The sequence below is a fragment of the Bombina bombina genome, chromosome 5 (assembly GCF_027579735.1).
Source record: "Bombina bombina isolate aBomBom1 chromosome 5, aBomBom1.pri, whole genome shotgun sequence".
NCBI lineage: Eukaryota > Metazoa > Chordata > Amphibia > Anura > Bombinatoridae > Bombina > Bombina bombina.
Window position 1 is genome coordinate 1,032,966,513 of NC_069503.1, and position 15,896 is coordinate 1,032,982,408.

The 15,896-nt window shown below is 34.4% G+C and overlaps 1 protein-coding gene across 1 annotated transcript in view; it reads right to left on the reverse strand.

Moving 5' to 3' along the window:
• CSMD3 (CUB and Sushi multiple domains 3) overlaps nt 1-15,896 on the reverse strand; it is a 1,747,434-nt gene that overhangs the window by 649,436 nt on the left and 1,082,102 nt on the right. Inside the window, 1 exon segment of the mRNA XM_053715303.1 lies at nt 10,648-10,764. Coding sequence (XP_053571278.1) covers nt 10,648-10,764 — 117 coding nt within the window.

The window sequence follows — 15,896 nt, forward strand, 5'->3', positions numbered from 1 at the left end:
AATAAACATTTAGTTGAAAAGATCTTGAATCAACATTGGAGTATTCTTAAGAACGATGAACATCTTAGCACTATACTACCTGCTAAACCTCAAATAGTATATAAAAGGGCACGGAATTTAAAAACTATTTTAGCCCCTACTGAAAATAAAAAAAGAACTAAAGGTAACAAAGGTCAGCAGCAGATTGATCTAACAGGTAAAAAAATTAAACGTTTTTTTTCCTTGCTTAACATGCAAATCATGTAAACACTCCAGAAAAGAAAAGGAGTTTACTTCTAATGTCACTAAAAAGTCCTATAAAATCAAAGACACCATTAGATGCTCCGACAGATATGTAATCTATTTAATACAATGCCGCTGTGGCAAACAGTATATAGGTGAGTCTGAAAGACCGCTACGTGACCGTATACGTGAACACATATGGTCAATTGAGAAGCATGACTCAGACAGAAATAAAGATCTCCCTGTGCCAAAACACTTTGCAGCTTGCAATAATGGTAACCTTGCATACTTTTCCTATATGGGAATTGAAAAAATAAAGCACAATTGGAGAGGTAGTAAAATTCAGTCTGAACTTATTAACCCCTTAATGACAACTGACGTACCAGGTACGTCATGCATTAACAATCAGTTAATGACAATGGACGTACCTGGTACGTCAGTTGTCTAACAGAGTGCTGGAAGTGATCACAATCACTTCCAGCAGCTCTGAGGGTATTGCAGTGATGCCTCGATATGGAGGCATCCTGCAATACCCCTTTACAAGACTCCGATGCAGAGAGAGCCACTCTGTGGCCCTCTCTGCACCGGTAGTGATGGTGCCGATGGTGCCTCTGACCGGTGGGAGGAGGGAGCGTGTGCGCGCGCGTGCACGGGTGTGCGCGTGCACGTGCGCGCGCGTGCACGTGCACATGCGCACATTAGCCACACTGACACCAATGAAAAAATAAGGGGAAAAAAAGTTATTTTTTTTTTTATATTTAAAAGGATCTGTGAGGGGGAGGGGGTGGGGGTATTGTGGGGGGGCTGCTACACTACAGAAATAAATAAACACAAATAACAGTTATAAATACAATTAAAATAAGTTTGGTTTGTGGGGCCAAACTGGGTACTGGCTTACAGCTGCCAGTACCCAAGATGGCGGTAATTAGGTAGGGGAGAGGGTTAGAGAGCTGGAGGGGGGATCAGGGAGGTTGGTGCTAAGGCAGGGGTCCATCACAACTAAAATATTTTATAATTTTTATTAAAAAAAAAAAAAAAAACTCTTTTATTTAGTACTGGCAGACTTTCTGCCAGTACTTAAGATGGCGGTAACAATTGTGGGGTGGGGGAGGGAAGAGAGCTATTTGAGAGGGATCAGGGGGTGGGATGTGTCAGGTGGGAGGCTGATCTCTAAAATTAACCCTGCAAGCTCCCTACAAGCTACCTAATTTAACCCCTTCACTGCTGGGCATAATTCACGTGTTGTGCGCAGCAGCATTTAGCGGCCTTCTAATTACCAAAAAGCAACGCCAAAGCCATATAAATCTGCTATTTCTGAACAAAGGGGATCCCAGAGAAGCTTTTACAACAATTTCTGCCATAATTGCAATAGCTGTTTGTAAAAAATTTCAGTGAGAAACCTAAAATTGTGAAAAATGTAAAGTTTTTTTTTTAATTTGCTCGCATTTGGCGGTGAAATGGTGGCATAAAATATACCAAAATGGGCCTAGATCAATACTTGGGGTTGTCTACTACACTACACTAAAGCTAAAATTAACCCTACAAGCTCCCTACAAGCTTCCTAATTAACCCCTTCACTCCTGGGCATAAAACATGTGTGGTGCGCAGCGGCATTTAGCGGCCTTCTAATTACCAAAAAGCAACCACAAAGCCATATAAGTCTGTTATTTCTGAAAAAGGGGATCCCAGAGAAGCATTTACAACCATTTGTGCCATAATTGCAGAAGCTGTTTGTAAATAATTTCAGTGGGAAACCTAAAGTTTGTGACAAAATTTGTGAAAAAGTGAACTTTTTTTTTTTTTTTATTGCATTTGGCGGTGAAATGGTGGCATGAAATATACCAAAATGGGCCTAGATCAATACTTTGGGATGTCTTCTAAAACAAAATATATACATGTCAAGGGATATTCAGGGATTCCTGACAGATATCAGGGTTCCAAAGTAACTAGCGCTAATTTTGAAAAAAAAAGTGGTTTGGAAATAGCAAAGTGCTACTTGTATTTATTGCCCCATAAATTGCAAAAAAAGTAAAAAACATGTAAACATTGGGTATTTCTAAACTCAGGACAAAATTTATAAACTATTTAGCATGGGTGTTTTTTGGTGATTGTAGATGTGTAACAGATTTTGGGGGTCAAAGTTAGAAAAAGTGTGTTTTTTTCCATTTTTTCCTCATATTTTATCATTTTTTTTTAGTAAATTATAAGATATGATGAAAATAATGGTATCTTTAGAAAGTCCATTTAATGAAGAGAAAAACGGTATATAATATGTGTGGGTACAGTAAATAAGTAAGAGGAAAATTACAGCTAAACGCAAACACTGCAGAAATGTAAAAATAGCCATTGTCATTAAGGGTAAGAAAATTGAAAAATGGTCCGGTCATTAAGGGGTTAAAAAAGAAACCAAATGGATTTTTTATTTAAAAACTTTAAACCCTAATGGTTTAAATATTGATTTTGATATAGGCTGCTACCTTAGAGACTAATCCATGTTTGTTTCACTGTTAATCCCCCTTTTTTTCTTCATCCCCCATGGGCCATTTTCACACATTAACTGTTTAAGGCATTTTGTTCCTCTATCCCCCATGAGCTGTCTTCACATATTAATTATTCAAGATTTTTCGTTTTTTAGATTTTTAAATTTCTTATTAGATTTTTTATAAGAATTTTTTTGGATTTTTTATTAATGCTTTTTATCTAAATAATAAGTTTTGTATATCATTCAAGTAAGCAAAGAGTTCTAAGGCTAATTAATGCTACAAGTCGGTATTTTTGCACAAAGAAGGAAAATGTATTCCTTTTTCTTCTAATTCTTTTTTGGCCTCAGAAAGGAAGGTTGAAATAACCATATAGATTATTTATTATATATTTAGTCATTATTTTTATAACCTTGCTTATTAGGATAGCAATTACTGAAAATATGACATAAAGTAACAAACTAATTGTGTTATTTGTAGCAAAATTGCTGCTATTATTTTACCTTGCATCTGTACTGGCACGCCTATTAGTAACTGTTAACCAATGAGTATCAGCCTATACAGGTTTAAAAGTCTCTGCCAGACACTCTTCTGGACATTGACAAAGGCCCTGATCGGGCTGAAACGCGTTGCTCCTCCCACTACACGCCAATTGACGCTGCACTACGTTCACAGACCGGCATCTGTGTTTGTTCCAAACTTGAGCGGGACCGCAAAAAGGAAAATCTTCACCGCTTTCAAAACTTATCTGGCTCTGCTGCAGCCCACCCAAAGGATTTCATCGCCACTGCAGAAACCAAGACATGGTGTAAGTAAAAGTGAACACCTTAATTTTGGTTTTCTGCCTCTGTTTCATCTGGATCAATTTCTCGTTCCAGCACCACTCTGCCGAATCTAACTTCAGCTGTGGATGTCGACTATCTTCGTTGTGATTTCCACCGGCTGGATTTACCACAGGGCTCAATTTGTCCTCTTTTCCTACTAAACTAATTTGTTTTGTTATTCATTTATTTATTTGATGCTACACTTATTTAGTTTGTTTTTGGTTTATTTAGATAGGGGTTTTTACTTTTGTGTATTCAATTTTGTGTATTCAATTTTTAGTTTTCACTCACTTTAGTCATTTGTACTGTAATATATATTTGTTAAATTTTTTAATCCATTTCCCCGCTGATCAGCTTTTAAACATTGTATCAATAAATATATTTTTTTATATTGTTATCCAATCTGAGGCCAAGTTTTTACTTTGTGCACCTTGACTTATAACAGAGCATATTTCTTTATTATTAGTTTTAGCCGCAATCTGCAGCGCCAAGGTATTTAAAAGCCCCTTTTCTCTTTTTTGAGGAAGAGGCTGTTTAAATTATTTTTTCTGGTAGTTATTTGGAGATAAGGGTTTCTCCTGTTTTCCTTGGTTTACTAATTACCTTTCCCAGCGCAGGGTTACACTACTCACTAGTCTCTTATAGCATACCTGGTCATTCTTTTTAGGAACATGTTGTACACTGAACTTTGATGCTCAAGCCTTCCCACTGTAATCTCTTAATTTGCAACTTTAACAGGATACCTAAATCCAACTTGTAACAATCAGCAAGGTTAAGTTAATTGAGGTATATTTTCTGACAATACACATTGTCACCAATTAAGTCATTTATTTTCATAGCTATTCAAAAGAAGTCTTTTTTGTAAGACTGTTCACCAAAAAAGCAGAGGGAGTTCTGTAAAACAGCTAGTGAGGTCTTTAAGGTCTAGTTGTACACAGACATGAACTTCCTGTTAGCTCCAAAATTTGCAGCTTAAAAACTAAAACATATTATCATAAATATAAAAATACACACACACACACACACACACACATATATATATATTAATTGTATCCTTCCATATGCATGATAAAAAAGTTTAGTCTTCTCTGATCTTTTGAGCATACCTTCTAATTTTCCGGAGGCTTACTAGGAAAGCTAAGAGGGACTTTTGGGTACTGGTCCACAAGTGTTTTGTGGATGGAGCCACTAAATGAAAGGTTGTGCCACATCTGTGCCATGGGTGGGCTCTAGCATAAAATGGGTGGTGAGGAGCAGAGTTGAGCATGTCATGGATCTAGCAAGTGAACTCCTTGGCAACCAGGACATTTGCCCTAATTGGGGAAGTTATTGGAGGGACAGCAGAAGACCTTTCAACCCTTAATAGTCTTGCAGAATTTGTATTGGTAACAAGCTATGTTATAAGCAATAATAACTGCCCTTTTGTTGGCAAAATATCATTTTTGGCATTCCAAGGACATAGCTTCTTTAGTATTGTATCCTATCCCCTTTGTTTGCCAGTCGGAAACAGATGCAAATGAATTCTTACATTCAAGTTACCAGGTATAGAATTTTTATGGTTAGTATGCAGTATCCAATCCAGCTTCTCAATTAAGTTGAATTGCAGTTACAATCAGGTAAAATAAATAATTAAAAACCTTTTTTTTTTATAAAAAATATTACTTTGCATAATTAAACATTTAGAATTCAATTTAGAGTTTTGAGTCGATTTAAATACATATATAAAGAACAAACATATAATTAGTTATCTGTTGCTGATCCTAAAGTATATACTAAGAGCTGTAAAAAACGAACAGAAAAAAAACAATATTGTATGAAGGTGAAACTATCATGCACAAAATGTCCCAGACATGTAATTACCCCACAGGTTAGTGTAAAAAGCCAGAAAATGAAGTTAGCAGCAGCTTGTCGCTTAAGTGCCTTAGGAAACTGCTTCACAAGGTATAAAAATAGCATTAGTAGAGAATCAAGCAGTGCATTGCAAACTAGAAATAGCCTTAAGTAACCATAGATTGCAAATGTTCAAGGCTACATTCAGACACACTAAGGTGTGACTAAGTTATATACAAGAACACTAAAAATACAAGAACTCCCACAAGCTAAATTGTGTGTATTAATTTAGGTCATGGAGGATTAAACTAAAATAGAATCATAATTATGCATACTTATAAAATATTGAAACAATAGTAATAACATAAATCTCTAGAATATCCTCAAAGTATGTTTATAAATAGATTGAAAGATAGATAGATAGATAGATAGATAGATAAACTAATAGTAAAAGACTATAGATACTTAGGGCCCAATGTTCAAAGGATCATCACATCATCAAAAATGCTCATTTCAGTTTCGCAAGTTTCGTAATTTGTCCGCTGGATAAATGTTATTAAAAAAGTGTGGTGATGTGCCTTACACAATAAACTATAGAGATTTCTGCCTGTTCAACAATTTGCCCGTATTGTCAGTGAACGGGGATCTCTGCAGTGTTTACACAACATTTATATATATATATATATATATACATATACACACACACACACTATATATATATATATATATATATACATATACACACACACACTATATATATATATATATATATATACATATACACACACACACTATATATATATATATATATATATACATATACACACACACACTATATATATATATATATATATATACATATACACACACACACTATATATATATATATATATTGCATTTACTAAATGAAAAATGGATTCTGTATTGTAAATGTTCAAATTATACATATCTAAATTTTCATTGTACATGCAGTAGATTTTTTACAATTGATGATCTCATTACTACAATTGCTGATCGTGCAAGAGCAGGGGTAGCATTGCAAACTGACATTCTTGTGAAAATGGTAAATGCCACAGTCAAAGGCAAATAGGTTCTCTAGTTGGGAACCTTATCCATCCATGATTTAATAATTTAGCCTTATTTGAGGAGTATTACATTTGTTGTTTCTCAACAGTAAGATAACCAACAACTTTAATACTGCATTTTACTTGCTGGAGTATATAAAATTATTCACAAATAGTTATCTTACCTTTATGTCATAACTTAAAATAGCTGCTTTTGCTGTTGAAACTGTTGCCTCTATTGAAAATTATTGACTATAGAAAAGATATGCATCAGCAGAAATCAACCTCCTAGTGGGGTAGGAGAGTGAGATCTCAGTCCATTTGAAAAGGGTGTTTCTGCAGCTGCTTTGAATATAATAAAAATAAATTTCTTATTTGAATCTTTTCTCTGAAACAATTTGTTTGTCCCTAAATATAGTTGAGTCTGTCCCTGAAATATTTTTTTCTCTCTCTCCCTTTCTCTTTTAAAACTCAATGTATATATATATATATTATTAGGATTAACCCTTAGTAGGTATTCCTACTAAGACCTACCTACTAAGACTAAGACCTACCTACTAAGGGTTAATCCCACACGAGTGTGTTAGGCTGAACAGGCATTGGTAAATTTGTAGACCAATTATCTTTAGGTTTGCTTTTAAATAGGCACCCCAGGTATACTGAGTTAGCTATGATTACGGCTATCTAGCCAAAACATGTTAGCCTTCAGTTTGCCTTTGATGCCTTTCTAAACTTGTCTCTGGACACTCCTGGAACCTTTTAACTTTTTTAATAAAGGACTTGTTTTTACTTACACTAGATTGCCTTCGTTACTTCTTCAAGTTTATACACAGTGCCAGAATAAATCCAGAAGCAAGGAGAGCTGGGTGATATACCTGTATGGCAAGTGACCAAGCTGTTTGAGAGTACTCCGGTAACTGTGGGCTTGATTGGACACGCCCCTTTGCACTATTGCACGCCTTGTACTACAGCGAAGCTGTCCGATACAGCGGAAGGTTGGAGCGGAGTCTCCGGTAACAGAGGAAGCGAGGTTCGGGATCTGGACACACCACTGAGCGGTAAGGGATAAAAGCCATAGGCTATTTCAGCGCCTGGTTGCTCCTTTACATTTGATTGTGATATATCCCTTACCGTGTGTATGTATTTGACCGTAATTGCCCGTGTGCATGAGAATTGCAGCCAAGTACCCTATGACCGGTTGATTGAACAACAGAGACACTTTCCAAGTCAGCCGAGACAGTATAAATCCAGGTACTCTTTGGTCACAGTTTGTATACATTTGTTTATTTCTCATACAAGCGATACTTTATTCATCATTCACCACTCACCAACGTTTTAAGTGAAAACTTTCTTTTGTGACTTTGTATATATATATATATATATATTAATATATTAATGCTCCACAAATGTTTTCATAAAAGCTTTTTCTTTATCGCTCTATCTTTCTCTCTCATAGCTCAATGATAATTTTCCTAAAAGTAATGTTATCTCTCTGTTCCATCCTCCCCTTAAAAGTAAAGAATAAATTTTAAACAATTTAATACATTTTAGCAGTTAACACATCATTAGGAACACATTAAACTGGAGATAATGGTATAGTTCAATACTCCTTTAATTAGATTGAAGTGTAAGGATCACTGATTCAAGCCAGGATCTTTAAGAAAGTATCCTTTAAAGGGACATGGTACTCAAAATTGTTGTACTATGTATATTAGAGAAGCAGTTAAACGTGGTGAAATATATGTCTTGCATGATAGAAAGGTAAAGAACAAGCTTTTTAAATTTAAAATGAAACTAACACAAGGTGTATGATTTTTAAGCAAATTATTATATTTTATTCTGAAACATCCTCATTTAGATGGAACAGAAACTTTTTTAAGTATAATGTTCTTTAAATTGGTTTGCTAGAAAGAGGCTGTGGGAGCAGATTTAATAGGAAATATTGGACCCTTAATTAAAAACAAAGGATCCAAAAGTATGTTTAGTTAGTAAAGGACAGTCAAGTTTTTGCTCATATTAAGATATAAAAAATAGTTTTGTCCCTCAGAAAAACAACCTTCAATACATTATACAGGGGATCCAAAAGTATCTTTATTCAGTAATGTACAGTCAAGTTGGTGCTTATATTAAGAAATAAAAAAATATGAAAACCAGTAATCTCAACAGAAAGTTGGCATTTATTGTGTTTTAACACAAAATACTGATTTAACAATTTTCTTAAAAGCTGAATACAGGGATACCAAAATGACCAGTGGACCACATTTAGCACTCCAAGGTTGTTTCTCTGACCCTCAGCCCAATTAAGCAGAAAACAGACATCAGTAATTTGAAACTTTAAGTAGCATATAAAGTTAAATTAAATTTGATAATTGTGAAAAGTCTAAAATGTCTTTATATTCTAATCATATTTATAAGTATTATTTATTCTTTAGCATAAGTATAGTATTGGGTAATGTAACCCAAACCTTTCTTACCATTAGTGATGGGCCGTACAATTAAAAATATTTGGAGCCCCGGTTTAATAGAATCAGTTAAACAAAAGGTAACTGGTCAGATCAGGAATATAATAAAATTACCAATAAGAAAGATGGGTTAATATCAAGACAGAGAGTTTCCTTCACCTGGTAGGGTTATCATTTACTCCAAGCTATGTCAATCTTCATACCATGAAATTAATGATAGTTTAACATATAAATAGATATTAGAAAACTAAGTAATTATTAAGATATATATATATATATATATATATATATATATATATATATATATATATATATATATATATATATATATATAAATATACACAGTGTAGTTATAAATATAGTTTAAGGGATCATGCTAGACTACCCATAACAAATTTAAATTAGGGATGGCAGGTTTATGAGAAGCAAAATATAAAGAAGAGAGAAAAATGTAACTCAAAGTACTCATATAAAAAGAACCTTATACTGACAAACAGTTACTAGGTAACTAGAAACGACATCTAGTAAGGAGAAAAGATGAAGCGGTTGATTACATTAGAACATAACCTTGATTGACTCATTAAAATATAAATGAAAAATGACGTTTGCAATAAGAAAATCCAGGTGCGGATTAAGTCTTGTCCCAGAAAACATCCAAGCAAATCCCCATACAACATTCCATTTGCTTGTAAATTAATGCAACCTTCCTGGGCATCAACACATGTGGAATGTAGGGGTTATGTAAGTCTTACTTTTTGGTAATTACCTTCTATTATGAGTAAATTCAATTAAAGACTTATTTATTATAATGTTTACTTATTCTGTGAGCATAAATTCATGAGTATAGAATAAATTTATCAAGAATAAACCACTATAGTTTTTTTTTTTTTTTTTAAAGACTTTGGCTCAACCTAGTTATAAACGCAAACTGTATGCTTACAATTTGTGTTAGATATGTTGCATAATATCTGACATACAATCTTTATTATAATATTAGACTCAAGCAACCCCTGTAAAAAAAACTTTTTTGAATGTTCTATAACAGGAATAATAATTCAAATCTGTTCATCATGAGACATAGCTCCCAAATAAGCAGAATAATGTTAATAATATACACAACAAAACCAAAAAAAAATAATCACATAGACATGTTGGATCTTATGAAAGATCAGCTTTAACGATATGTTAATAATTTGTTTAGAAATATGAGGATGCTTTTAAAAATGTTAGCAATGTGGGTGTTTGCATTATTTCTTTAACAATCTTTGTGAGGGCACACAAGCTCATGAGAATACAGTTAAAAAAATAACATGCACCAAATTCTTTTTTTTAACAGAATTATGGTCTCTCTTTATGAAATACATACATATTACTTTGTCAAAGTAATTATTAAGAGCTAACAAAATTTTCAAACAACGTTTAATCAATATTGTATATATTTTTTTCTCTTTATATGCCAATGATATTTCCTATGAAAAATTTCAAGGAGCATGCATGATTACCCAACATGGATTTATCCGAGTGGACATATCACATATAAATAATGATAAATGATTTGCATTACTTGGTAAGATGTATGAAACCAAGCTTAAAAAGATTTATGACATTGTATAGATGTGTAATGGAAAATGCATCTTGAAATTTGCTTACGATGGACAGTGCTTTTTGCACAGTTGACCAAACATAAACAAAATTAGCAATTGAGCTATCAAACTACAATTTTTAAAAATACAGATTTTTTTTTTAACCATGTAGTTTTACTCACCAAATTCCTTTGGGACGGCAACAGAATATACACAATTATGTCCCACGCTATAATTTTTAGGGTAATTAGGTGATAAAACGGTGCCTTCTGAACCAGTTGAACGACTCCCACATGGTGCTGAAAAATAAATGTAGCTGAATAAATATAAATAATACTATAGACATGTATAGATCACTGGGACCAATCTAGTAAAAAAAAATATTGTACTTATTTTTTTCCCCTCTATATACTATTAAGTAAGCTAGGACCCATATATATATATATATATATCATCTAAAATTCAGATAACCCATCATCATTGCATCAACATTTATTATGTCTAATAACATATACAGCTCAATTTATATCAATATTAAAATTACCTTACTAATTCTCAGTAACAAAATTTAAGTGGACGCAAAGGCCCCCCCATTTATGAAGCCGTGCAGGTGGATTCAGGGCCCTTTTGGTGCAGGCTCGCTTGTGTTAACCTGCAACCAAAAACTTACATCTTACAATCAATGTGGATGTTAAACATTCCAGCACATTTTTTCTGGAATAACTGAAAAGCCATGTGCTCATTCAATTGGTTGCATGAGTGCAGGGGGCACAATCACTTTCAATGGTTGTATTTTTTACAATGCAAGTTTATTGTACAAAAATGTTTTTAAATGTATGTGAAATGTGTCCGCCTTCTGTGCATTACATATATAGAATTTGTATAAGTACAAACAAAAAATATATTTCAGTAAAATTAAAGTCATTTTCCCAGATGACTTATTTAAAACGTGCTTGGGTACATAGTTTTTCACAGCATAATGTCATATTAAAAGGTGATATTCTGAATAATATATGTACTGCTTCAATTCACTTGCATGTTATAATCTGTTTATATATATATATATATATATATATATATATATATATATATATATAATGCTCAAAAAACAAAGTATTGCAGTATGCAGTGATACCTTTTTTATTGGACTAACATAATATTTCAAAGACAGCCTGTTGAGACTTTTCCTCTCTTCCTCAGGTCTGAAGCAATACCTGAGGAAGAGAGGAAAACTCTCTAAAACTTGTCTTTGAAATATTATGTTAGTCCAATAAAAAAGGTATCACTTCATACTGCAATACTTTTTGAGCATTTTTGAGCATCCTATCTACTGGACTAACACGGCTACTCCAATCTTCACTAATATATATATATATATATATAAGCTGTATATAATATTAGTAAATATGCTAACTTTAGCTCTGTATGCTTTATTAACTTGTTAGAGAACTGTGGATGTTGCATACTGACAATATTAAACACATTTCTCTTCCTTCTGTTCATAATTTGGATTAAGCAATGGAGCCATGGATTTTAACACTGGTCATAATTCCTACAACTGTTTTTTTAGACAAAATATCTGAGCAAAATTTACACTTTATTTTTCAAACATTCTTAGAAATAAACAGACAAAATTGATAGTGAAGAGTAATGTTCTATATTGGCAGTTTAGGGTAAAGATTATTGTTATTGTGTTCTCTGAAATGTACAGTAAGTATGTACAGCAATACCAGGTTTACTTTTTTTTTTTAAATCACACATTGGAGTGTACAGCAGTCGGATAAGTTAATTATGCCTACAATCCTCCATATGTTGCCCTTTCTCTTGGGAAACTTTGCTAGAGTTGAAGCATTGTGGAGTTTATCAGCAAATCTGATTTTCGTCTATGAGTATTTGTTTGGAAGACGTTTATTTATAGCAGACAATATTTTTCTTTGGTTCTGACATCTCTCTGACTAAATCTATTTTATTCCCCTCTCACTCTACATGCAAATAAGGTTATTTGTTATTCAGTGATCTACTTTTGGTATAGTACCTTCTCTTCGTAATAGTGTGCTAGTACAAAACAAATTGGGATAAAATATTTAAATTTCTCTTCACCAGAATAAACATTCATGTAAGAATGTCACTAAATTCTAATACTTGTATATACACACAGAGGTAACTAAATTGTAAGCTTAAAAAAATAAAAAAACAAGAGATCAACATAGCATATCAAATATATTACTCAATATATGGACTTAATGCCTGCACTATTCTGCTATACACAGAGCCCAAGCACATTTGTATACAAAGGATTTTTGCATGACGAACCCCCACAATTTAAAATTTAAATTGCCTTGCTCAGATGTTACAAACTCAAAAAAACAGACAGTATTTTGTATTTTGGATCATTTCATTTATTTTTTTCTGTAATCTTAGATTTTTTGATTTTTTGTAATTTTAGATTTTTTATTTTAATTTAATCTTAGTTTTTTTTTTATTTTTTGTAAACTTAGGTTTGGTTTTTTTAATGTAAAGATAGGATTTTTTATTTTTGGTAATTTTTATTAATTTTTAAAGGTAGTCTTTTTAATTTTATGTAATTGTAGTTAATTGGGGTTAATTTATGAGGTGTTAGGTTAGGGGGTACTTGATACTTTGCATTGTGGGGGTTGGCTGTTTACGGGTTAATAGGTTAATTAGCTACTTTGTGATGTGGGGGTTGGTGGATTAGGGGTTAATAGTTTAAATAGGTAGATTGCATTGTAGGGGGATGGCAGATTAGGGGTTAATACATGTATTAGGCACTTTGCGATGTGGGGGTTGGCGGATTAGGGGTTAATAGTTAAAATAAGTAGATTGCATTGTGGGAGTATGGGGATTATTAGTTGCGATGTGAGGGGATGGTGGATATAGGAGTTTTGACGTGTCGGGTTCATTTTTTGGAGGCGGGTTACATTTTTACGTGTGTTTAAACATTTTTTGTTTTTTACTTAGGCGCCAGCAGTTCATAAACTGCCGTGAGTCACTGGCGACTCCAGAAATGTGTATTTCTGCAAATTTCGGAACCTCAACAGTTTATCCGTCTTACAGAAATATATGATCTTTTTTCATAAAATATATTTCTATACCTTTATATATATATATATATATATATATATATATATATATATATGTTCCCAGTTTGTTTGGATTTGAAAGCTTGCATTGTGGGGCAGTTTTAGGGTCCCAGGTATTGGAAAGGACCTTGACGAGGTACCTGGGCTTGTCCCATTTGGCCAGATGCGGTGACTAACCTTTCGATTTTTGCTTTTAAATCTTAGCTGAGAGCTTGTAAATGAGTGCTGGGTTTTCTCTGTGTGTTCTATTAATTTGTTTTGTAATTTTCCCTATGGTTCTTGCACCCAGACCTGACTGGGGTTAACTGTCTGTGACTCTGGGAACAGCACAGCTTCCTGTGTGGTGCCAGTGGCACCCAGGGCTGAGCATGTTGCAGGGTCATTGGATGTGTACCCGGTCCAGTATGAGAGTGCAGTTCCCTTCCGTGTTTTGTATATGTCTAGGGTGATTACATATTCCTGTGCACCCTTCCCTTGTTCCCAGTTTGTTTGGATTTGAAAGCTTGCATTGTGTGGCTGTTTTAGGGTCCCAGGTATTGGAAAGGACCTTGACGAGGTACCTGGGCTTGTCCCATTTGGCCTGATGTGGTAACTAACCTTTCCATTTTTGCTTTTAAATCTTAGCTGAGAGCTTGTAAGTGAGTGCTGGGTTTTCTCTGTGTGTTCTATTAATTTGTTTTGTAATTTTCCCTATGGTTCTTGCACCAAGACCTGACTGGGGTTAACTGTCTGTGACTCTGGGAACAGCACAGCTTCCTGTGAATGCCAGTGGCACCCAGGGCTGAGCATGTTGCAGGGTCATTGGATGTGTACCCGGTCCAGTATAAGAGTGCAGTTCCCTTCCGTGTTTTGTATATGTCTAGGGTGATTACATATTCCTGTGCACCCTTCCCTTGTTCCCAGTTTGTTTGGATTTGAAAGCTTGCATTGTGTGGCTGTTTTAGGGTCCCAGGTATTGGAAAGGACCTTGACGAGGTACCTGGGCTTGTCCCATTTGGCCAGATGCGGTAACTAACCTTTCCATTTTTGCTTTTAAATCTTAGCTGAGAGCTTGTAAGTGAGTGCTGGGTTTTCTCTGTGTGTTCTATTAATTTGTTTTGTAATTTTCCCTATGGTTCTTGCACCCAGACCTGACTGGGGTTAACTGCCTGTGACTCTGGGAACAGCACAGCTTCCTGTGAGTGCCAGTGGCACCCAGGGCTGAGCATGTTGCAGGGTCATGGGATGTGTACCCGGTCCAGTAGGAGAGTGCAGTTCCCTTATGTATTGTGTATATATATATATATATATATATATATATATATATATATATATACATACATACACACACATATGTATTTATGTGTTTATATATACATAAATACATATGTACAGACATATAAACATTTGTATATATATATATATATATATGTATATATAAATACCACCAGAAGCAGGGAACCAGCACACTTTTTTTATATATTCAGCTGCCGGGGTGCACTTGCAAGCAAACAAATATCCACATAATAAAGCAGGCACTCTCCATTTTAATTTTATCGTTTAATGGTAAACGTTTTCGGGGTCTCCCCCGTCCTCAGACCACTTACAGATATCTGATAATACACAACTTAAATAGCTACTCACCCTCACCGTGTCAAATCGCCAACAGACTCCCAGCTTCCGTGTCGCGCAACTGCGCATGCGCGCCCGGAACTAAGGAGAGCCGACAAGGACCAACCACCCACTGCTAAAAGCAAAAGTGAAAATCAACATCACACACAATAATGCAGCAGTGTAGACCGCTAACTGCATATAGTACCATACTGCAGAGAAATATTATTACCCTATACTCGGCATATTGAAATATACACAGACCTATCCTCAAGCCTTGTTTACACCTTATTACTTCAAATGTTAAGTATACACCTGTTACCATTCTGCCATAAAGGGGATATTATTATATTTTTATACGGTTATATTTACACAGTTATATTTACATATTTACACAGAAGGGACATCCGTGTTAGGTTGCATTATTCATCCTGTATTACACTCCTGCCCCTAACTGAACAATTGGCCCAATATCTCTTTAACCAACTTAAAGGTGTTGGACCCCTGTGTATATTACTTAACCACAAAGCACCCCACCGTGTCACCTTTTTTTTAAAATATTTAACAGTCATCCTCAGTTACACTGATGTTTAGCTAACAGTGGGGAACCCAGTCAAAAAGATAATGAGCTGGATTGCAATTTAATTGCATGTATTTAATCCAGTCATGGACATACCCCAACATAATATCTTAAGCTCACATCTAACTATGACGGTGGCAGTAGGCATACATCCACTACA